This window comes from Rhinichthys klamathensis, unplaced genomic scaffold, assembly GCF_029890125.1.
Source record: "Rhinichthys klamathensis goyatoka isolate OS25496 unplaced genomic scaffold, OSU_Roscu_1.1 h1tg000169l_1, whole genome shotgun sequence".
In the NCBI taxonomy this organism is placed as follows: domain Eukaryota; kingdom Metazoa; phylum Chordata; class Actinopteri; order Cypriniformes; family Leuciscidae; genus Rhinichthys; species Rhinichthys klamathensis.
The window spans coordinates 3,640,132-3,663,073 of NW_026606700.1; the positions used below are offsets into that span (position 1 = coordinate 3,640,132).

The 22,942-nt window shown below is 36.2% G+C and overlaps 2 protein-coding genes across 3 annotated transcripts in view; both read left to right on the forward strand.

Moving 5' to 3' along the window:
• Positions 1 to 6,622, forward strand: part of pip5k1bb (phosphatidylinositol-4-phosphate 5-kinase, type I, beta b) — a 51,908-nt gene extending 45,286 nt beyond the window's left edge. Inside the window, exons 12-15 of one of the 2 annotated variants that reach the window (XM_056259752.1) lie at positions 535 to 690; positions 1,823 to 1,958; positions 4,300 to 4,408; positions 5,760 to 6,622. In XM_056259752.1, coding sequence (XP_056115727.1) covers positions 535 to 690; positions 1,823 to 1,958; positions 4,300 to 4,408; positions 5,760 to 5,762 — 404 coding nt within the window. In that variant the 3' untranslated portion in view covers positions 5,763 to 6,622. The remainder of the gene's footprint in view (positions 1 to 534; positions 691 to 1,822; positions 1,959 to 4,299; positions 4,409 to 5,759) is intronic. The other variant, XR_008807841.1, reaches the window with a different exon arrangement.
• A 1,810-nt stretch (positions 6,623 to 8,432) lies between these two features.
• Positions 8,433 to 22,666, forward strand: unc45b (unc-45 myosin chaperone B). The gene is made up of 20 exons (XM_056259753.1): positions 8,433 to 8,548; positions 9,351 to 9,521; positions 10,736 to 10,772; positions 10,918 to 11,093; positions 11,179 to 11,268; positions 11,386 to 11,553; positions 13,312 to 13,477; positions 13,606 to 13,776; positions 14,906 to 15,077; positions 15,180 to 15,480; positions 15,590 to 15,684; positions 17,091 to 17,232; positions 17,308 to 17,448; positions 19,135 to 19,262; positions 19,425 to 19,491; positions 19,575 to 19,688; positions 19,930 to 20,045; positions 21,735 to 21,852; positions 21,950 to 22,105; positions 22,240 to 22,666. The coding sequence occupies exons 1-20, from the start codon at positions 8,543 to 8,545 to the stop codon at positions 22,501 to 22,503; spliced, it is 2,799 nt and encodes a 932-aa protein (XP_056115728.1). The 5' UTR covers positions 8,433 to 8,542; the 3' UTR covers positions 22,504 to 22,666.
• Positions 22,667 to 22,942: the final 276 nt, after the last annotated feature.

Here is a 22,942-nt window from a genome sequence, read left to right on the forward strand (position 1 = left end):
CTCAAAAACAAATTTTAAGTCTGACTCTGAAGATTTATATCAAACTAGAAGAAAATATGAGTGTTGTTTGCGTGTGAAAGTCGCTGTACAAGGATGTACATGGATGCCACAGCTCAAAGAAGTGCATTGAAAAAGATCATAATCAATCATTTATAACTTCCTGCCAATGGCAAAACTCAAGAACGGAAGCTGCACCAATGCTCTTGCCCGACCTTTTTTTTTCATTAGTAAGAATATTTTGAAACATTACATCAGTGCACACAATAGAAGAACTTCTCCTTCCTCTTTCTGAGATGTCCTTCAGCTACTCAAGAACTGTAATTCACCCCCCCTTAATATGGTTCTTATAACCAATAATAATATAGCACAATAGATTTATTTTTCCCCTTTCTAATAAAGTTAGACAGTGAGCTGAGATTTCGTTTCACGGTCTAATGGTCGGCTGCCAGGTAACAGTTAGGGGAGAGTTATATCATCATATTTTCAGTTCATTTAGGACAGTGTCCATAATTAGTCTCTTTGTCACACATCCAGCAAACCGTTTCTCCCCTGGCAAGAGGGCGCGTAACTCCATATCAGCGCTGAAGTGTTCTTCTCAAGAGGTGCTGTCCCCACAGAAGGAGGAGAAGCCCGAGGAGAGAGTGGACAGGCTTGGAGGCGCTCGTAGTCTTGCCAGTCTGGATGGACAAGGTGGGCGGCACTGACTATATGAAAAAGGTTGGGTTAAGGGCTAAAGGGCTTTTCACAATCCGAGGGATCATTTAAACTCTGGATTAACATAATCCTGGGTTATGATGTTTTATATTTCACACTTTTCATATTTTACACTGGATTAGCTGATTATAGTACATCTTTAAAACCTTGGGTTAGCATTCTTATTGGCATTTTTAGGGACAGAAACATTAGCCAGGGTTAAAAAATGCCATTACACTGGGGTTAAATGAAACCCTGGGTTAAAAGCAATGTAAAAAGCCCTTAATTTGCACACCATCCCATTACAAAACACAAATGGTGACATACTTGCAAACATCAGTTCTATTAATGTTCACAGATATAAACAGGAACTGTCTGATTTTGGAAAAACCCTGAAAAACAAGCTGCCATCCGAGACAGTCGTTTCCAGACAGTCATTTCTTCCTCATTCATTTCACATTTACTAGCTGAACACAAACCTTATTGCATTGACTTTTTGTGCTGATGTATGTCACTGGTTTAGAGCTGCTGCAGCGCTGGGTATGAATTATAATAAAAATGTAATACCTTGCCGTTCAAAAGTTTGGGGTCAGTAAGTTTTTGTTCTCTTTTTTATTTTTTTTTTTTATTCAGCAAGGATCCATTAAATTGATTAAAAGTGACAGTAAAGACACGTATAATGTTACAAACGATTTTTATTTCAAATAAATGCTGTTCATTGAACTTTCTGTTCATCAAAGAATCCAGATTTTTTTTCTTATTATCAATGTTTTCAACATTGATAATAAGAAATGTTTCTTGAGCAGCAAATCAGCATATTAGAATGATTTCCAATAGATCATGTGACACTGAAAACTGAAGTAATGATGCGAAAATATAGCTTTGCATCACAGGAATAAATTACATTTAAAAATATATTAAACTAAAAAGTTATTTTAAATTGTAATAATATTTCACACTGTTTTTTTATTACATTTTAAAGCATTGGTAAGCATAAGAAACTTCTTTCAAAAACATTAACAAACCTTACCGACCCCAAACTTATGCACAGCAATGTAGTAACTTTCATATACTGTACATTTATTCAGGAAATCACCTCATGTGATGTTTCTATCATCTCATACCACAGTGTTCTGGTCCTATAACCGTCCTGACCTGGTCCCTCAGACTCCTTACCCACATGAAGCCTCTTCCTTGAGAAACACCCTCTCCCCGCCCTCTATATTCGTCACAGATCGGTACCTGAAGGCCAGATCTAATGAAAGGTGACACCTTTCACACACATCTCACAAACCTTCAGACCCATAAACCTGACACACACCTGTTAGCTCTTCACATCTCCTTCTACTTCTGTTCCCTCCACAGAGATACATAAAGGAATAGTTCACCTAAAATATGAGAATTTGCTAACACATTTTCATGGAATACAACTGGAGACATTTTAGTCACTCTTTTTCATGCAGTTATAATAAATAGGGACTAAGGCTTTCAGGCTTCAGAAAGGAGACAAACGAGCACTAAAAAAGTATCATAAAGGTAATCGTGTGACTTGGGCGTCATATGATTGTGAACTTTATGTGATAAACTGACCAAATTTAAGTAGTTCTGCTTTCACCCATCCTCTTTAACAGTAGTCTCTGAACCGCAGTGAGAACCAGGTCAATTCAATTCATATTCTAATCATTAAGAGTGGTTTTGTGAATTGAATCAATTGATTCATTGACAAGATCTGACTCAATAGAATGATTCCTACTCAAATACAACTTTGCTAGTTCTCTCATGAACACACTATTCAGTATGAAAGCTTGTTTAAGTCACGGAATAAAAAAGGTAATCGTGAGTTTTTATCTTACAATTCAGACTTTATAAGTACATATATCACAATTTTGACTTTATATCTAAACTCGGAATTGCGAGAAATAAAGTTAAAATTGTGAGTTAGAAAGTCAGAATTGTGAGGGAAAAGGTCCAAAGTGTGAGATACTGTATTCTTGACTCTTTTCACATTTCTGGGGTTTTAAGAAGCGGAAGTCGTCATAGTTGGGTAAACTTCTATAGCGGTGAACGGGAGACGACAGCAAATATCATTTTTATATTTACATTTTGCTCCAATAGCAAAAGAAAAAAATCTGGGATAGAGTTTCAATGACTTTTCAAAAGAGGGAGAAAATATAGAGAGATTGGTACGTTGGTCGGAAGAGAGAAAGATGTCAAATTCGCTTTCACTCACTCAGCCATTATTAGAAACATCCTCGCAGCAGCGTTAATTCGTTTTATGTCATTTACTGACAAGGTAATATAGCACGATATATAGCGTTATAAATGTGTAATAAATATTTAAAAAATGAAAATATGAAAAAATTGATTTGCGATGATAGCTTTGGCAACACATCATCACAGTCTATGAATAGGGGCCATTGCTAGAAAATAAAAATCAGTAGATGAGATGTGAGATATGAACCCATTTATTTTGTGGCAGAAACAATGCCTGTAACAATCTTCCGTAAATGAGCTTGATATTATGATTTTTTGTCTTTTGATTTATTTCAAGTTGTATAGACTACTTTTATGGTACTTTTGAGTCTTTTTTGAAGACTAAAAACCTTATTATTGTTGTAATTGCATGGGAAAGAGCAACAAATACTTCAAAATCACTTCCAAGAGGAAAGTGATATGGGTTAGGAATGAGTAAATGATGACAAAAGTTGCATTTTTGTATGAACTATCCCTTTAACTAAGTCTCACTGAATATAGTCAAACAATGCCACAGTGTAACACTTCTAGCTGGATTTCTTTGATCCCGCTACAGCTGGCGTGAGCGACTGACCAGGTGCTGTCACACTACACTTGTTCTTCTGCTCGATTCTTTGTGTTTGGTTTTCACTGATCTCCTCACCTTTGACACACACCTGTTTTAAGTGGAATTCCTGTGAAAAGGCCTCATAAATATTTCACCTGCTTGCTAAGGACGAATATAATAGAGGTATTGTTTTATGACATAGAATACCACAAAAGGGGGCATTCGGTGCTTGAACAATGATTACTGAGTTAAAAGAGCTTTGTCAGATGTTATCTCGTTGACTTCATCAATATAATAGATTAATTAGTGGTCCTTGCATGCTGAATAAAAGTATTCGATTCTTTCCCAAAAAGTCTTACTGACCTTAGACTTGGAAAACGTTTGATGAAGTCCAGGGTGAGTCTGTGTTAATGAACACCCTGAAATGTGTCACATGCGCAGAGTGCTTTACGTTCATGAGGTGAACAAGGGTCTGGTTGCCATGGCATCAATAACTCAAGAGATTATTGCAGGCCATAAAAACATAAGCACATTCCGAAGTGGATGTAGATGGCCAGCGCTCATATGAAATGTGTCATGGTAATGATGAGAAATATTGCTGCTGAAATGCTTTCTATTTTCGTCTCCCTGTCTCTGTCTTAACGCACGGCCACACGCATTCCCTCAGATCAGGGCAAACAGAGTTTTGGCATTTATGAGACCACCGGCTTTGCTCAATATTCATCCGTCATGTTTTAAGGACTCTTAATTTGTCCTTGAGCTTCTTCGTACTGTTCTTCTGATTCATTGCTGTTGTTTCCTTTCAGATGTGCCTGCTCGACTTTTACATTGGAGGACAGCGCCATCTGTCTGACGTCTGAGCAAAGCACCATGGACATAGACAGAGATGACGACTCAGTGCTGGATGTCTACTTTGTGAGTTTCTGCATTACTGTTAGTTGATTGGATCTCGAGGGATCTATGGACCTTTATCAGGGTCATATTGAAAATAAAGTACAGTACGTTCAATAGGTTGTACTGTCCAATGTTTTTTTAAAATACATATTTTCAGTGTTTCATTAACTTAATTATCAGTACCAAGGTACAATACACTCAGTAGAATCCACTGTATCCCTCACAGCCTTGTTTTCACTCACATCAAATAAAATATGGCATCTACTCTGCATAAGTTCCTTTAGATCTGCAATGATATTGTCAAAAATTATATTAAAATATCTATTATTGCATAATACTGTATAAAAAGTAGTCTAGGTAGTTGATTCTGATTTGTAATACTGACCCACCAACATTTTCCTTAGTTATATTTACTTAATTTTATAAATATCAGATTCAATTCTGCAAGTCATTATAAGGCAAGGGATAAGCATAGACAGTATAAGAAAGGGGATAAGGTTAGTCGGTCAATATTATAAATTGTAATAAAAAAATGTAAACAAAGAATAACTTTACAATATAAATGATAACCTTTAGAACTTAATCTGATATTTATAAATGTTTTAAATTATTATAATATATTAATTGAAACGTTTGTGTGTGTGCAATTATTATATTCTATTCTAAAAATGTATAAATATCAGATTGATTATTATAATTATTTATATTATAGCCTATTTAAAAAGTTTTTGTCACTATTTAAAAAATATATTTTAAATATATTATGAATTTTAGATTATTTCCAGTGAGTTTGTTGATAGTAATAATAAATAAACAAATATGTATGTATTTTAATTGTTATATAATAAATAGTATACATTTTATATGTAATAATATTTCTATATAATAATTTAAATATTGTATTGAATTCTTATATTATACATTTATAAATATCAAATTAATTATTATGATTATGTTATGTTAAATATGTTATACAACAACTTTTTAAAAATATATTAGGAAATTGATACTGCCACTAATAACTGCTATAAACTTTTATCATGTTGTTGATCATCTTTCCAGTATTTTATAATAATAATAATAATAAATTAACAAATAAAAACTTTTGTAATATGAATAAAAAAATTCAGAAATTGATGATATTTATAAATATCTATAAATTATTTCAATAGTTGAAATAAATGTATAAATATCAGATTAATTATAATTATTTATATTATATTACAACATTATCTTTTATTATTACTTAAAAAAAAGTATATATATTTTGAAAGTTATACTGCCACTAATAACTTTGATCATAAACTTTATTGATCATAAACTTTCTAATAACTGTTATAAACTTTGATCATATTGTTGATCATCTTTCCAGTGAGGAGCAAAATGAGAGGTTTCTTCATCTCTCCCCTCCCCATCACCTCTGGATCCTCTTGTGCCAAGAGCGCCCCCTGCTGCCAAACAAATAAAAGAAGTCATTGTGCTGATTTTCGCCAATACAACAACTACAAAAAAGACATTTGTACATTTCCTTGGACTGTTTGAAGGGACTGTGGCTATAAGATGGACATGCAACCAAAGGCAGACTGTGCTTTTGTAGCCCTGAGCTTCCCAGCAGCGAAAGAACTCCACAGATTCTTACATTAAAGGCAGCTCTGGGGTCAGAGACTGAAGACAGACGTGACGTGACGTCATTCGTTGTTTCATAGACATGCAATAAATACACTCCTCTGATATGCAAAGATGGTTTCTAACAGCTATCCTCTTTACCTCTTAAAGGATCTAGTCTTTAGTGTCTAGATGCAATGCTTGGCGATTCAAACTCTAGCTAACAGACCTGTTCAGATATTTTTAAATGTGCAATTTTTCATACATTATACAAGTGTGTGTTATGGTAGTTCTCCTCACTGGAGTAATAATCCTGATGTTTTATTTCCAAGGAAACACACAGTTTCTAGGAAACAATGGAAGTGTGACTTTAGTTCTCAGACATCTCTTATGAGCACATATGTGTGACGTACTGTAAATGTAGGAGTGAAACTTCAGTCATTCTCAGATTTATGCTGGTACATAAGCTCCTGATAATCAAGAGTGGGACTCGCATCAGCAGTGTGTATCATTTACATCTATCCAGATGCCAGAATGTTTTTATGTGCTTAAATGCAGATTAGGAGTCAATCTTTCATGTGGGGATTGGGTGAGTTTCATACACGCATATACATTCTCTCAGGAGATCCTTTTCCTAGAGTCGTCCAAATGATTGCTTGATGTTCTGCTAGTGCGCTTCTGATTTTAAATGCCATGTCAGAACTGTCTTTTGAATATTATTATTGCACCTTTGTTTGTTTTGAGGCCATAATTTATTAAATCATTATTATAAATTAACATTGTGTTGGTCTGAATTTCATGGTGACCAATATTTGGCCGTTTTGAGATTATCAGGACGTGCCGATAACCATTTTCACTTGGTCGATTTACAGTGTTGGATGTTGGATACCGAACTTAATTGAATTTTCATTGGGCAATAATTGAAAGATTATGTGTTTAGCCTGATGCATTTTGTATATATCATAAAACACATTCATTGGTTAGGTTATTCCCAGGGTGTTTGTGGGAAAGTTCTTTCTGTGATGCTGTGTTTCCCTCAGGATGTCCCTGTGATCTCCTTTCTATGCAAATTAGCTGTAGGTCTAAAGTTTTGTTCCACAGTCAGAACTCTGGGTTAAGATTTTTTGAAGGCCGACACGCTGACATCGCTGCTGAAGACCTGCTACACCACTACCTTCAATAAATTCTTCTACGCACAAGAGCTCTGATCAAGCTTATGCATTAGAGAAATCTATTGGCAAGCCACCCAAATACAGGAAAATCTAACAATGAGTAAAATAAACACCCTTTCCATTTCGCCAAATATGTATACATTTCACTTCCATTAAATTATGTTGTAAAATGTGCAACATACACTATCGTTCAGAAGTTTGAAGTCGTATAAGACTTTTTAATGTTTATGAAAGAAGTCTCATTCTTTACTAAGGCTGAATGTACAGTATACATGGTGACAACAGGACATGTATAGTGATTTAATGTCTTTTTAATGTTATTTAAAACAAACAAATTCTATATATATATATATATTCTCCCTTTTTTTCAAATGTTATAAATAGTTTTTTAAAGATTTTGTAATCAAATTAAATATGCCAAATTGTGTGGACATCATTTTTTGCCTGGCTGGCATACAAAGAAATGATGAAGAACACAAGCAAAATCAGGAGAGAACCAACGAAATATTATATTATGTTGAGATTTTTGTTTTCTTTTTTCTTTTTTTTGGCATAGTAAAATAAAACCTGTAGTTTGCCAAATAATTTTCTCAGATAAATACCACCAAGTTAAGTGTTTTGTTCTTCCTTCCGATTTAAATATTTTAAAAAAAATCAAAAAAACATTTCTTATAATTTGTTGGTTTAATCAAACTTATATTAATTAAAACCTAAAATATTTGTTAAGAAGTTGTCAGTCAGCACGTTTACAAAGGGCATGTCCTGACCCTATAAATACATCCCACAATAGTGTTCCTCGCCAGGTTGCAGGATGTTTTGTTATGAGCGTAACACCTTCCCCCAGTTCTTTCTGTTGGAGAGTCCTTCCATTCTAGAAAGTACCAGTCAGACCTCCAGCACACCAGCTGTTCTGAGACACCACCTCCCTCCCCCCTCCCATCGGGTGGCTCTGGACATTTGCTACTGATTTCTCAGCTGTCATACCCTCTCCCTAAATAGACCATATCAGAGACAGGCCACTTCACTGATATAAGGGGTGACCACATATCTGCAAATTAAAATGAATCCACCATAACATGAGTAAATGACAGCATGATGTGGAATAGGGAAGAACCATGAAAGATGTAATCTCAGGTTGTGACTGATAAGATGCACAATGCATTTGTATCACCAGGTCGGGTGGATGAAGACCGGTCCACCCCTCAAAATGAAATGGATCCATCCGTTATCCTGGTATGTGCCCCCCATGTGCAACATATCTAGATATATATATAAGAGACCGTTAGGGGGGCGTTACAACTGATAAACCCAAAAGACAAGAAACTACACTTTGACACAGAACAGATTTTCCTCTCACGACGAAGCAGAATTCACTTCAATGACGGTACGTAACTATAATCACATTCATAATCTGCAGTCATAGGAGACAGAATGGGGAATATGTCTAATTTATAGAAAACAGAAGTTGCATTCACTGCGTTCAGTATTGTTGAGGTAGGATCTCTTATGAGGCCACACTGTTGCCCAAATAAGGCTTGAGGGTCAGACAGTTGAAGTCAGAGATAACATGTGCTTGACCACTTGTTTGAGAAAATTGGCACCTAAATGGTAAGTTTGAACATGTTTTCATGTGTGAAATTTAAATGTTACAAGGAATGTGTTTGAATTAAAGGTTTGTAATTAAGACAAGGCACTAAAGGCAAAAAACATGGCAATTTTGAGATTTTGGGCTATTTGCCTTTTCATGTGTGTTTTCAGACTAGTGGAAAGAAAACTTTCAAAATACACTTTTAAGTGTTTGTTTTTATTTATTTTCTTTTGCACTTTATCTATTTAAATGTGTGTCTGTAGATTTGAATTACAATACATATCTTGTACATATCTTTTTTTTCTCAAAATGTGTTTTTTCAGAAATCTCCTCTACACAAAGAAATCTCATACACAACATAATTAATGTATATGTTACATATTTTTTATATATTTGAAAATATATACAGTATATATATGATAATAATATTAATAATTGAATTTTTTTAAGACGAATGCTGCTATTTTTAACGTTGTGTGCAAGTATTTTGTCTGAAAGTTCTATCAAATGTAACACTTACGTGAATTTGACTGTATACAGAAAAAGGGTTGGATATGCTACAATATGCAACCTTCTAAATTGTAACGTTCTCTGATAGATGGGAGAAATTGAAGATCAAGTCCAGTTAAAGGACGAGGGTAACAAGCACTTCCAGGCTGGAGAAATCGACAAAGCCATTGAGAGCTACACTAAAGCCATAAAGGTCTGCAAAGACAAGAAAATGCTAGCGGTCATCTACAGGAACAGATCAGCCTGTTTCCTGAAAAAGGTAAGAGTTTACATCCTGTACACATTATGAGCCTAGTAGTGCATTTAATTCCTCATGGGAAGTTCGTATTTCTGATTTGGGAAGTTTTGTTTAACACGTCAGGTGCGTTCAAGTCACTTTCGTCGGAGCAAAATATTGGTGTACCTTCTCTTATAGGGTTTGTTTACCAAACAAAAGAGAATTCTGTCATTAATTACTCACCCTCATGTCGTTCCAATTGAATTTAGGCTTTTATTCACATATAAACATTCATTAACTCACACATTAGATCTGGTAAACGGAAGCTCACGCATGTTCGCTTGACGTGTGTGAACCAATGATGTTCATTCTCATGTTACGCAGCACGTTTGAGCTTCAGCAAGAACCAATGATGTTCATTCTCATGTTACGCAGCACGTTTGAGCTTCAGCAAGAACCAATGATGTTCATTCTCATGTTACGCAGCACGTTTGAGCTTCCGCAAGAGATTTGTTCTTGTGCATCTAGCAGGTTCGGTTGAGCTTCTGTTTATGTTCGCCGATCAATGTTTATATGTGAATAAAAGACTAATTTAAATCTGTTCATCATATAAAGCGATCGAGTCTCTTCAGAAAATTTGGACCAAACCACTAAATTCATATGGATTAGTTTTACGATCTCTTTATGAACGTTTCGATGTGTCAAAGTGTCAGTTGTGTAGCTGTCAATGGAGGGACAGAAAGCTCTCTGATTTAATCAAAAAGATCTTCATTTGGGTTCCGAAGATGAATGAAAGTCTCCGCTCATGAGGGTGAGTAAATGATGACAGAATTTAAACCTTTGGGAGAACTCTCCTTTTAATTAACTACACAAAAATATAGCACTTTTTTAAAACTCTACCTCTAGAAAATTAAGAACAAAGAATGTGCTACAGGTGTGTTTTAAAAAAAAATTTAATATTTATTTAGGAAGCCACTGTATCAACTCTATCGTTGCATATTATATTGTTATATTAGCTTATTTTGTTGTAAATAAAAATCCTGACAATGTCACTGTTAAATAGGCTACCTATAAGTATTGTGCGTGGTATTCCGCCATGTTTCTCACTGACACGCACCCAACTCATAAAGACCGGGGTTAAAATAAAATCCAGACTTTTTGGTGGCATTCAACTCATAAATACGATCTTTCCGACATGACTTGAATGCGCCATCAAATATTTCTGCATGATTTTCATTTGATGTCTTGGTTTCCAGGAAAATTATAACAATGCAGCATCAGACGCCACTAAAGGTATGATTTGCAAATTAATTATTCCTCCTTCTTTTTTTTCTTTTTTTTTCAGCTCAGATTTTTCAAGTATACCATCAAACATCTTAAACATGTTTCTCTTGGTCCATTAAAAAATGACTGATGAATGCTGATCTGTCAATTGCAGCAATTGACGTGGATGCTGCGGACATCAAGGCTCTGTACAGAAGATGCCAAGCACTCGAGAAGCTTGGCAAACTGGACATGGCCTTTAAGGACGTTCAGAGATGTGCAACCATTGAGCCTAAAAACAAGACCTTCCTCGAGACCCTCAGAAGACTCGGAGCTGAGATCCAACAGAAGGTGAGGATCGCTTCTGTCAAAATGCTTTTGAGTTCACGTAACGAACATCTGAGTTTCTAAGGAGCATATCTGATTTTCCCCACAGCTGAAAACGACCTTCTCTACTGACTCCAGAGTGCAGAACATGTTTGACATCCTATTTTCAGATGAATCAGATAAGGAAAAGAGAGAAAAGGTTCCTAGAACTCTGTTCCCTTTTAGCTTAAAAACAGTAAAGCAAATCTATATTAATGTAATTTGCAGTAACATATCTCTCAGTTAAACTGAACAACATGTTTGTTGGGTCCACTAGGCTGCCAACAACCTGATTGTCCTGGCCAGAGAGGATGCAGGAGCAGAGAGAATATTCCAGGAAAACGGTGTGCCTTTACTTGTGCAGCTGATTGACACAGGAAAACCTGAGATGATTCTGGCTGCCATCCGGACCCTGTCAGGAATGTGCACAGGCCACAGAGCAAGGGTGAGGAACAGACAAATAACCAATCAAAATTATTTATTTTTTTACCTGAGAAGAAAAATTGCACAAATTAAAATGATACATAAAATGCATATATATTGAGATATTGAGACTTGTTTTAAGATAATTTATACTAAATTAATTTGTATTATTTTTTATGTTGTATTTTATTTAAAAATAAAATTTTACTTCTTCTTATATTTAGGCATAAATATAACATTTATGTAAGGGGAAAAACAATTTGTCAAAATGAATTTGCTTATTTTTACGGGTAAGAAAAATATCCTTCAATTAACATACTTTCTGAATCTATTAATTATTAAACCAGAACATTAATTATATAATAACTTCACATAGTAAGTATTATATAATCATTGTTTTTTCTGAAAAACAAGAATAAAATACTGTTTTTGCAAATTAATGCAATAAAGAATACAAAGAATACAATAGATTTTAAATATAAAATCTATTTAAATATTAAAGCGCAAGAAGACGCGAAAGAGAACTCAATTCTGTACTCATGCACTGTGTGAGAAGTTTTAAATAAGCACACATCCCAAGAGCGTGCAAGTGCGTCTTGCGCTTGAATGGAAGAAAAAAAATCACACATTATGTTAAAAAAAAGCCCGTCTTGGCGAATATACTCTTGAAAACAGTCGGTTTTGTCTTAAGTGAACCTAAACAGTTGAGAAATAAAAGACATGTAACACTATATTGGATCCATGCATTAGGTCTTAAAGTGACAACAGCGTAATTGTTGTGAAGAGGCGGAGTCAGGAAGGATCCATTCGCAGCATTTATTAGAGTAGTTAAACAGTCCAGGGTCAGGGCAGGCAGAGAAGGGTCAGCAACGATAAAATATCCACAGGTCAAACACAGGAATCAAACTCGGGAGGATAATGCTCAGAAATGCAGTGAAACACTTAAACAAGACTTCGCGGTGAGTGAATGAATGAACATGGTATAAATAGACTGAGACTAGCAGGATGACAAGACACAGGTGAATACAATCAGTGACAATGAGGTACAGGTGAATGTGATCAGTGATGATGAGTCCAGGCAGTGAGTATGGGAAATGTAGTTTGTGAGGAAGTGATCATAGTCTATTGTGGAGCGCCCTCTGGTGGCTCTTGAGGGCACTCCAGCTGGTGATCGTTACAGTAATATTCCTGCAGTGTTTTTAATGTTAATCAAACAAAGGACAAGGGGAAAAAATCACTCACTGCTCTTGATTGAATAACTTTTGCAACCTTAATAAGTGTTAGTATATATTTAATTTATACAGTGAAGACTGTGCAGTTATTTTACATTTGATTACTTTATTCAATTTCTGTACCTGGTAAAACACAGTGAAAACAGTAACTATTTTAATTTATTTATGTATAACTTTTTTGTTATGGGGCCAGTGAAAATGTTGGCAGGGAAAGTAAAGATTTGAACCATTGCTCTGATTGGGCCAGTAGAAAGAATCCTTAGCGTTGAGCCCTGACATATTAAGATACTGTATTATATATATATACAGTATATATATACTGTATTTATTAATTTTGTCTTGATTTTATTTTTACTGGAAAAAAAGTTTGTGCAATAAATTATACAACAAAAGAATATATAACTAATAAGGAATACAATAAAGATAACTAAACACCCATTTTTATTTCATGGGGTCTTAAAGGCAATGTCTGTCCTCTTGGTACAATTTTATGTGTTTGTGGCTATTTATTTATAAATGTTTATTAATAATGTGTTTGGGTTTTAAAGGCAACTGCCATCATTCACATGATGGGAATTAGCAAACTGTGCAGCATCATGGCTGTGGACAATGAAGAGATTGCCCTGGCAACTGCAAACCTGTTCCAGTGTGTCAATGACTCCCTTGCTGGAGGTGACAAGAGAAATTACGGCAAAGAAGAGGCCCTCGTACTCGGTAAGAGAGGACAGCTGAGAAAATGAGCATTCAGAGGAGCACTGCTGAAGATTGTGATCATTTGAACCAATTTGCAATAGACTATTGAGTGTTAAAAGTGCAAACTGCTTTTGTCCGATGACTGGCAGACTCCAGTAGGGACTTGAAGGATATCCTGCTTGCCTTGTTGGAGATGATCATAAGCAAGAAGGTGTCTGGACATGGCCGAGACCAGGCTCTGAACCTCCTGACCAGGAATGTGCCAAGAAAAGACAAAAAAGACACTGATAACTCCAAGTGTCTTTTCACCATTGACCATGGTACGTTTCACCAGTATAGTACAGTGGTTCTCAACCTACAATCTTCACAAACAAGGCTTAAGCCTAGTCCCAGACTAAAATGCATGTTTGAGTGGTTTTAACTGAAAGCAACTTGCACTGGCATATCTTAAAATATATCACTGCCATTGTCTCAAGATGCACATCAGTAATGGCATGTTTATAAAAACCTAATTAAATGTCCTAATTGAACTAAGGCCTGTCTGTGAAACCTGTTTTTTATTTTACCTAACCCCCTCAACACCTGTTTTTTTTTTCTTCACACTTTAGTTTAGGGTGCAATTCTCACTATTAACTAACTATTATGTACAACTTTTGCCTCAATAAACTCCTAATTACTGCTTATGAATAATAAGGTAGTTGTTAAATGTAGGTATTGGGTAGGATTAAGGGATGCAGAATAAGGTCATGCAGAATAAGGCATTAATGTGTACTTTAATAAGTACTAATAAACAGCCAATATCCTAGTAATATGTTAGTAATAAGCTAACCTAGTATTAACCTAGTAATAAGCACTGAGAGGACGACAGACACTCGATTTTTATACTTTCTTTTTCAGAGTACTTACATTTTAATTATGTACTGGTATATATAGACAGTTTAAACAAATTTGGGAAAAAGATTTTTAGAAAAATTCTACCTACCCCACCTTTAATAGTGAGAATTGGACCCTAAACTAAAGCGTTAGCTTTTTTATAAAAAAAAAAAAGATTCCAACTGTCTTGAAAAACCTGGATGTAAGAGGAAGCCTAGTGATTTCTTGACCTGGAAAAGTAATGTAAATGTATAAAATCTTAAAACCCCATTTCCATTTAATGAATATACATTTTTCTAGTTATACCAGGCTCAAAAGGTCTTGGGTAGAAGCTGTAAGTAAACATATATTTCTTCTAAGTCTTTATTCTTAATGTTAATCCAGTAAATCACCAAAAAAAAAAAAAGTAATCTGCCCTTCAAATATTGTTACAGTTGAGAACCATTGGTGTAGAATGAAGAAAGAGATTACACATTGTATTCGCTGTCCAGAGCAATAATTATTCTTTCAACTCCTTGGAAGGACTGAAATCACATGTTTTAATGTTGTTTTTTAATGGAATTGTCTTGAAAACAGGCCTGAAGAAGATTCTGAAGGTCTGCGGTCAGGTTCCAGAACTTCCTGATCAGTTGCAGCTGACAGAAAACACACAGCTGATTGCCAGCGTTCTCCTCAACAAGCTCTATGATGACTTGCGCTGTGACCCTGAGCGAGATAACTTCAGAGATGTCTGTAATGAGTACATTAAGTAAGTTCAACTTTTGCCACAAAACTTATAGAATTCATAGATCGTGGCACATTTAATTAATGTTTTTATACTATACTTGATGTCACTGGTTTTCATCAACAGGAGCAAGTTTGACCCCAATGACATGGATAAAAACATCCATGCCATCAATGCTTTGTCAGGCATTCTACAGGGCCCGTTTGACGTGGGCAACGCCCTTGCGGGTCATCAGGGCATTATGGAGATGATGGTGGCGCTTTGTGGATCCGAGCGTGAAGTGGACCAGTTGGTAGCAGTGGAGGCCCTCATTCACGCGTCTACCAAAACCAGCAAAGCCTCCTTCTTTATCAGTAATGGAGTAACTCTGCTGAAGGACATGTACAAGAAAACTAAGAATGAGAAGATCAAGATCAGAGCCCTTGTGGTATGCAAATCGCATGCTGTAATGCTATTTAAACTGTGTTTGTTGCAGTGTTCATTAATGATTGAATGAGAGCAGTTGATATATTTTGTAACATAAATTTCTTTCTCAGGGTCTGTGTAAACTGGGATCAGCTGGAGGAGATGATTACAGCATGAGACAATTTGCAGAGGGTTCCACTGAGAAACTGGCCAAGCAGTGCAGAAAGTAAGAACGCTGGCTATCTTTATTTTGAAGGACTTATACTATAAGACATTACATTTTCCTTTATCTTTTAATATAGTAGTTTAATATACTATGAAAACATACACTACCGTTCAAAATTTTAGGGTCAGAGATGTTTTTGAAAGAAATTAATACATTTATAATACAATACAAGGATGCATTCAATTAATCAAAAGTGACAGGAAAGAAATGTATAATGTTACAAAAGATTTCTATTTCAAATGAATGATGTTCATCACATCGAGAGGGGCCAGCTGAGGGGCCATCTGTTCCGGATGCCTCCTGGGCGCCTTCCTGGGAAGGTGTTCTGGGCGCGTCTCACCGGGAGGAGACCCCGGGGAAGACCGAGGACACACTGGAGGGACTATGGCTACGTTCACACTGCAGGCTGAAACGACCCAATTCCGATTTTTTTTTGCCCCAATGCGACCTGTATCTGATCTTTTCATGACAGTCTGAACGACACAGATCCGATCTTTTCAAATGCGGCCCAGGCCACTTGGGTATGTGGTCCAAATCCGATATGTATCCGATCTTTTGAAATGCGACTTCAATCTGAACGGCCAGGTCACATGTATCCGACCCGCACGTCATTGATATGCGACAAACGTCATAATTCTGCGTTGAAGTAGACGGGAATTGACCGTTGAGTACTCTTCTGCGCATGCGGGTCACTTCTGGGTCATTTCACGTTCACACAGGAGATCACAAAAGGTCGCATTTAATTGGAAATGTGAACGGCCTTGCAAAAAAAATCACATTTTTTCAAAAAATCGGAATTGAGCATTAAGCCCCTGCAGTGTGAACGCAGCCTATGTCTCCCGGCTGGCCTGGGAATGCCTCGTGGTCCCCCCGGAAGAGCTGGAGGAAGTGTTTAGGGAGAGGGAAGTCTGGGCATCTCTGCTTAGACTGCTGCCCCCGCGACCCGGCCCCGGATAAGCGGAAGAAGGTGGCTGGATAGATGGAGGGAAATATATTCAAAAGAAAACATAGTTAAAACATTAAGAAAAAAATAATTTATTTTAAATTATTTCACAATACTACTGTTTTTACTGTTCTTTGATCATATAAATGCAGCTTTGAGCAGTAGAGACTTCTATCAAAAACATAAAAAACAACCTGAATTATGACCCCAAACTTTTGAACAGTAGTGAACTTTCAGAACTCAAAACTTCCTCCCCAGTCCAAAAAGACAAAAAACACTTCAATGGAAATCAATGGAAAACACTTTATTTCTGATGTCAGAAACTCATTAAATACATTAACATACAACCACCCTCAATTACATTGTCAACAATGCCTATTCAGCGTTTGTTTTGTTTGTAATTGCTCCATGCAGATGTTATGGGGTCAAACTGTATTTAAACCATAGATTTGGTTTATTCCAGGTGGCTCTGCAACCCTACACTTGATGTGCGCACCAGGAAATGGGCCATTGAAGGTTTGGCTTATCTTACCAATGATGCTGATGTAAAAGATGATTTTGTTGAGGATGAAGCAGCCATGAGGGCCATGTTTGAACTCGCCCAGGTATGTGAAAGACCTAATAAACCTAAAAGAGAAGATTCTGTACATGTATGTACAATATATATTTTTCTCTCATAGTCAAAAGATAAGACCATCCTATATGCTGTCGCCTGCACCCTGGTCAACTGCACCAACAGCTATGAAAAGAAAGATATCCTCCCGGAGATGGTGCAGCTGGCCAAGTTCTCCAAACAACACGTCCCTGAGCAGCACCCGAAGGTAACATAGACAGAATCCTGTGATGTGGCAAATGAATTTATAAAAGTACAACTATTACGTTTAGTTTCTTAATAAATACTCATAAATATGCATGTTTAAAAATGTTAGTACATGGTGTCCAGTGTTGGGGAAGTTACTTTTAAAAAGTAGTGTAACTCGTTACTCGTTACTTCTTTTAAAAAGTAATCCGTTACTTTACTTAGTTACCCCATATAGAAAGTAACTTTTTAGGTTACTCGTTACTTTTACGTAACTTTTATGTTGCTTGACTTTGGGCAGAAACCAATATCTGTTCCTAAATGTGTAGGCCTACATAAAGTTCTACTATGCATAATGCCATATATAATGCCATAAATGCATAATGCATTTATCAAAAATTTTAATATTCATGAAGAAATGCCGGTTAATGGATAGGCATATGCATGGGCGGCGCTAGGGAGGGGCTAGAAAGAAAGCCCCCAAGAAAGACCAAAGCACCCCGTTAGCACCCCCAAAAATCATTTCTGGAAGTAATTATATTCAGGCTGTATTCTATGGAAGTCCTGAACCGCATGGTGAAGAAAAAAAAAGAAAACTTATCTTGTTCTTTAGACATAATAAGGGGACATTCTAATCTGCATTAAGCCAAATTAAGCGTTCTTATAATGGTTTTCTATGGGAGGAAAATGCTTAATGTGTAAGTAAACACGTTGCGTTCATATTCTGGGCTCATCTGATTTTTTGTACATAGTATAGACTTTATTATGATTTTAGTATCATAATGATTAATAAATGCACGCACAATTATCCGTGAACTTGATAAATGTTGCAGATATGTTATACTATGCACGTAAACAAATGCCTTTCAACTTATGTGTGCAAAATTCTGAATTAAATGAATGTGCAGCAATATACAAATAGAGAGTCTGTAGGCCTACTATAGCCTACGTGTTGTAGCCATTAAATAAGCGCATTTCGTTTCATATTTGTTAAAATATTATAATGTTATTTTTTTCCATCTATGCTGATTATGAAAAGTGAACAGCGCGAGTAAGATGGATGCGCAATATATCGGGAGACATTGAGTCAATCAGACATGATTTTGACCACTTCATTAGTTTTGTTTTGAAGAAAGCCTTTCTTTAAAGCGAATTTCGTTTTGTATAAATTGTATCTTAATTCTAATAATTTTTTTTTTTATCAACCAAATGCCTGCAAGAAGCAAATATAGGAGACAATATAATCATGGAAGCGCCGGCGTGGTCACTTGCATTGCACGTGAACTGGAGCATCTCATCATAAATTAACCGAAACTCAACGTATAGAATTTAAGCTTGAAATGTCTTTAAACGAAACAATTCAAAACGAAAAGAAATAGGCTACTCTCTGATTATGAAATCCATTATGTGCATTTCTCTCTGGGGCGTTCACTACGGAGATGGCGATCGCGGTCAAATCTATCAAATGACGGAGATCGCTGTCAAAACTGGGGAAAGTAACGTTGCGCCGAATTGAAAAAGGAACTACGTTTCGTTACCAAATTTTCAGTAGTAGCGCGTTACACTACTTTTTACCCGAAAAAGTAGTTACGTTACTGTAACGCGTTACTTTGTAACGCGTTACACACAACACTGATGGTGTCACACTGCTGTCACTGCTTCCAAGTTGAGTTAATATATATTTTAAAGCATTTTGCTTGTGCTTTAGGATAAGAAGGACTTTATTGAAAGGCGAGTGAAAAGGCTATTGAAAGCGGGAGTCACATCAGCTATCGCTGTCATGGTCAAAGCAGATAATTCCATCCTGACCGATCAAACCAAAGAGATGCTTTCAAGGTGAAGATCTTATTAATTCTTTTAATTTTGTTATGTTTTGGTTTGGTACTATATCGCTTGTTTTTGATTTTGGACCCTGATGCAAAAAATATAATATGGCCTGATTATGTATAGTTTATTATGCTGCTGAAGTTAATACACTTACTATTTTTGTCCACCCAGGGTGTTTCTTGCCTTGGCAAATGATATGAAAGATCGTGGCACAATTGTAGCTCACGGTGGAGGAAAGGTAAAAGACCACAGAGCAAATACAAACCCATAGTGAATCTCATATTTTGCTAAATAAAAACTATTCACTACTATGTATGACAGGCTTTGATCCCATTAGCCCTGGAGGGAACTAAAAACGGAAAAATAAAGGCCAGCCATGCTCTGGCTAAGATCGCTGCCGTCTCCAATCCTGAAATCGCCTTTCCTGGCGAGAGGGTAAGATAACCTTTTACATCTGTAGCAATGTTAAAGCCAGACGAAAGGGTAAAATACATTGTCAGGAAAGCTTAAAGGGGAATGATACCTTAAAATACATTTTTGCATTTCACGACACATTATTGAAAACCATGATATTACACATTACTTTAAATATTACGTGTATTTTTTTCTGAGCATGAAAAAATCTTAAATAAAATGTAATATCTAATTTTCCATGTTTCTACTCTTTCCATTACAGATATATGAAGTTGTGCGACCACTGGTTTCCTTGCTAAATACAGAACGAGATGGTATGGAAAACTTTGAAGCTCTGCTGGGTCTTACAAATCTTGCTGCCTTAAACGACAAACTTCGGTGAGTGTCAAACATTTTAGTTAGTGTCAAACACACTTCACTATTCCATAAGGCCATTGGAGGGGATTTGTGAATGACAGTGAAGTTACACAATTGACACTGGTAGATAATATAAATGATAATGACAACATGACAAATCCTGACGATGCATATGCATCGATCTTGAAACATGTATTTCGAATCGTGAATCGTTTATTTCGGTCAATATTCGATTTAAAATGCTAAGAATCGAATAATTTGCGATTCTATATCGATTCAGTGTTTTAAAACATATAAACATTAAATGACTACATGCGCGAATTAATGAGGCGTTGTGCGGCGTCATTTCGCGTCCTCACAGGCAGCTCTCACATACTCGCTGCACTCTTACCATCTTTCACTGGATTTCGATCGCGCTCGGTCCCATAAGCTCTCATCTACAGATTTTTGAGCAGTCCATGTTTGAGCTCTCCTCAGGACAGCCATTGGTGTTCACATGAGCAGATGACAGCTCTCTATCGAGAAAGCAAGCCATTGATAAAGCTGCCATATCATTGGGCGGTCACTGCTATGAAACAACGCGTTCATTGCATGGAAACGTCACCGTTATTTTCTTTAAGATAAGATACTGAAGTTTTACGGAAATGGGTCATACCCGTCCTGAGCAGTTAAAGTAAAACCCCACTTATTCAAGGGTGCGCATTTATTACATGGAAAGAGAAAACGTATAATAGGTCCCATAAAATGCACACCCTTCCGATTAGCCTAATCATGAATGAAATGTAACTTAATGTCGTTAAACTGAACTGATGAAATAACTACAACATTAATTACACTGAAATAAGAGCGCGTGGTTTATCCATCAATCAGATGCGCATTAAAGTTGCATTCGTAATCGTTAATATAGCACAAGTAGACAGCCGGCACGTTTTCTTTCAGAATCACAAGGAAAATGTTCAGTCGGATAAAGAGAACAAAGAGTAGCTATTCCATGAGGAAACGTTAGTTAAGGTTTAGTTGGGAAAGTTCATGGTATTTTTAGTCTCACAATGGAAGGATGTTTAATGTACCAGGAACACTTTAAGGTTGTGTATCCATTCCTACAAAATAGTTAGCATGATGAACTAACTATACTTTTAAAGCCTTTTTAAATCTTGGTTTACATTTTTACAAATGCTAATTTATAGGCTTTGGAAATATTTTTTATAATAATAGATTCATTAAAAACTAACATGAACTAACGTTAACAATAGACGAAATGTGTATAATTCACACCCTGACTAAGACCCATTGGGGGAAGCATTTAAATAATCCTATGAATGCATATAAAAAATTAAGAATTGAATCGAATTAATCGAATCGCATCGAATTTTAATGTGAATCGCATTGAATCGAATCTTTCTGAATTTGCAAAAATCGTTCTTGAATCGAAAACCTATGAATCGTTAATTGAATCGTTTCGCTGCCTACCCAAAGATTCACAGCCCTAATATATATGTGTGTGTGTATATAGAACATGCATTTTAATGGTGGTGAAGTAATTACTTACTCAAAAGAAGTACCTACTCAGATGGATGGATGGAAGTGAACAAGAAAAAACAGAAATCAAGAGCCATGCTCAATTAAATTTACACCCAACTAAATCCATAAACCTAAAATTTGGAACTATTCTGGAAATGCAAATCTAATTATTTATCTCTCTTTCCACAGAGTGAAAATCCTAAAAGAAAAAGCACTTCCAGAGATCGAAAACTATATGTTTGAGGAACATGATCAAATCAGACAAGCAGCCACAGAGTGCATGTGCAATCTGGTTTGCTGCAAGGATGTATGAAATTACTACTGAGAATACATTATGTTTATCAAATGTAGTCTTTTTTTGTACGTTTGAATGTAAATATTGACCAGATTCATTATTTTGACAGGTTCAAGACAGATATCTACAAGATGGCAATGATAAACTCAAGCTTCTAATCCTGCTCTGTAGTGAAGATGATGAGCAGCTTCAGAGGGCGGCTGCTGGCGCACTGGCTATGCTAACTGCCGCACAGAAGAAACTCGCTGTTAAGATGACTAAAGTGGTATGTATCATTAAACAGCCTTCACGTCCCACTGCAATCTACCATTATTGTGGCGGTACAATGGTTCAGTGTTGGTATCAGATGCTCATACCAAAGATGATAGACTGTAATATGATTTATTTTATTATCTACAGACTGGGCAGTGGCTTGAGATCTTGCAGAGATTGTGTATCCATGAAAACCCTGAAATTCAGCACAGAGGTCTTGTGACAGTGTTTAACATGCTGGATGCTGATGATGAACTAGCCAAGAAGCTCATTGAAAGTGAATTGCTGGAAATCCTGACATATGTGGCAAAACTGGAGGACAACCCCAAGAAGCAGGATGCTATTAACGCAGCTCGGGCCTGCCTGTCTAGAGCCATGGATCATGGACTTGTAAAGCCGTTTTCAAAATAAACAAAAAATTAATTGTGACGTGTCATTAGACGAATAGAGAATGGTCTGCTTTCTGGGAAAGTGGAAAGACTGCAAACCATTGCCAATGTTTTCTTTTTATTAAATTTCTAATGATAAGCATATTTATTTTTAGGACGATATGTTTGTGTGGCTGTTTGTTTGATCAGTGGTCTTGCATTTGGTATTTATTTCATATTTCATGTATTTTCACATGTGAAGTTTTGATTCACAGATTAAAAAAAAACTTTTTTTGAGAAAAGATGACTGGAATCTATTTCTTCATATTGACATCAGAATTATTCGTTCACGTATACAAGTATATATTTTACAACCACACACATTAACCTTGCTCTCTCAATCAAAAGGTTTGGCAGGTTAACCTGGTCTGGTTAGCGGGGGGGGGGGGGGGGGGGGGGGGGTAATGCACGGCCACATGTTG

Bases quoted from the DNA above. Each gene is read 5' to 3' on its own strand.
- unc45b (XM_056259753.1), top strand. The intron at 11,094-11,178 runs GTGAGGATCGCT...TTTTCCCCACAG, and splicing joins GAGCTGAGATCCAACAGAAG to CTGAAAACGACCTTCTCTAC. The intron at 17,233-17,307 runs GTATGTGAAAGA...TTTCTCTCATAG, and splicing joins CCATGTTTGAACTCGCCCAG to TCAAAAGATAAGACCATCCT.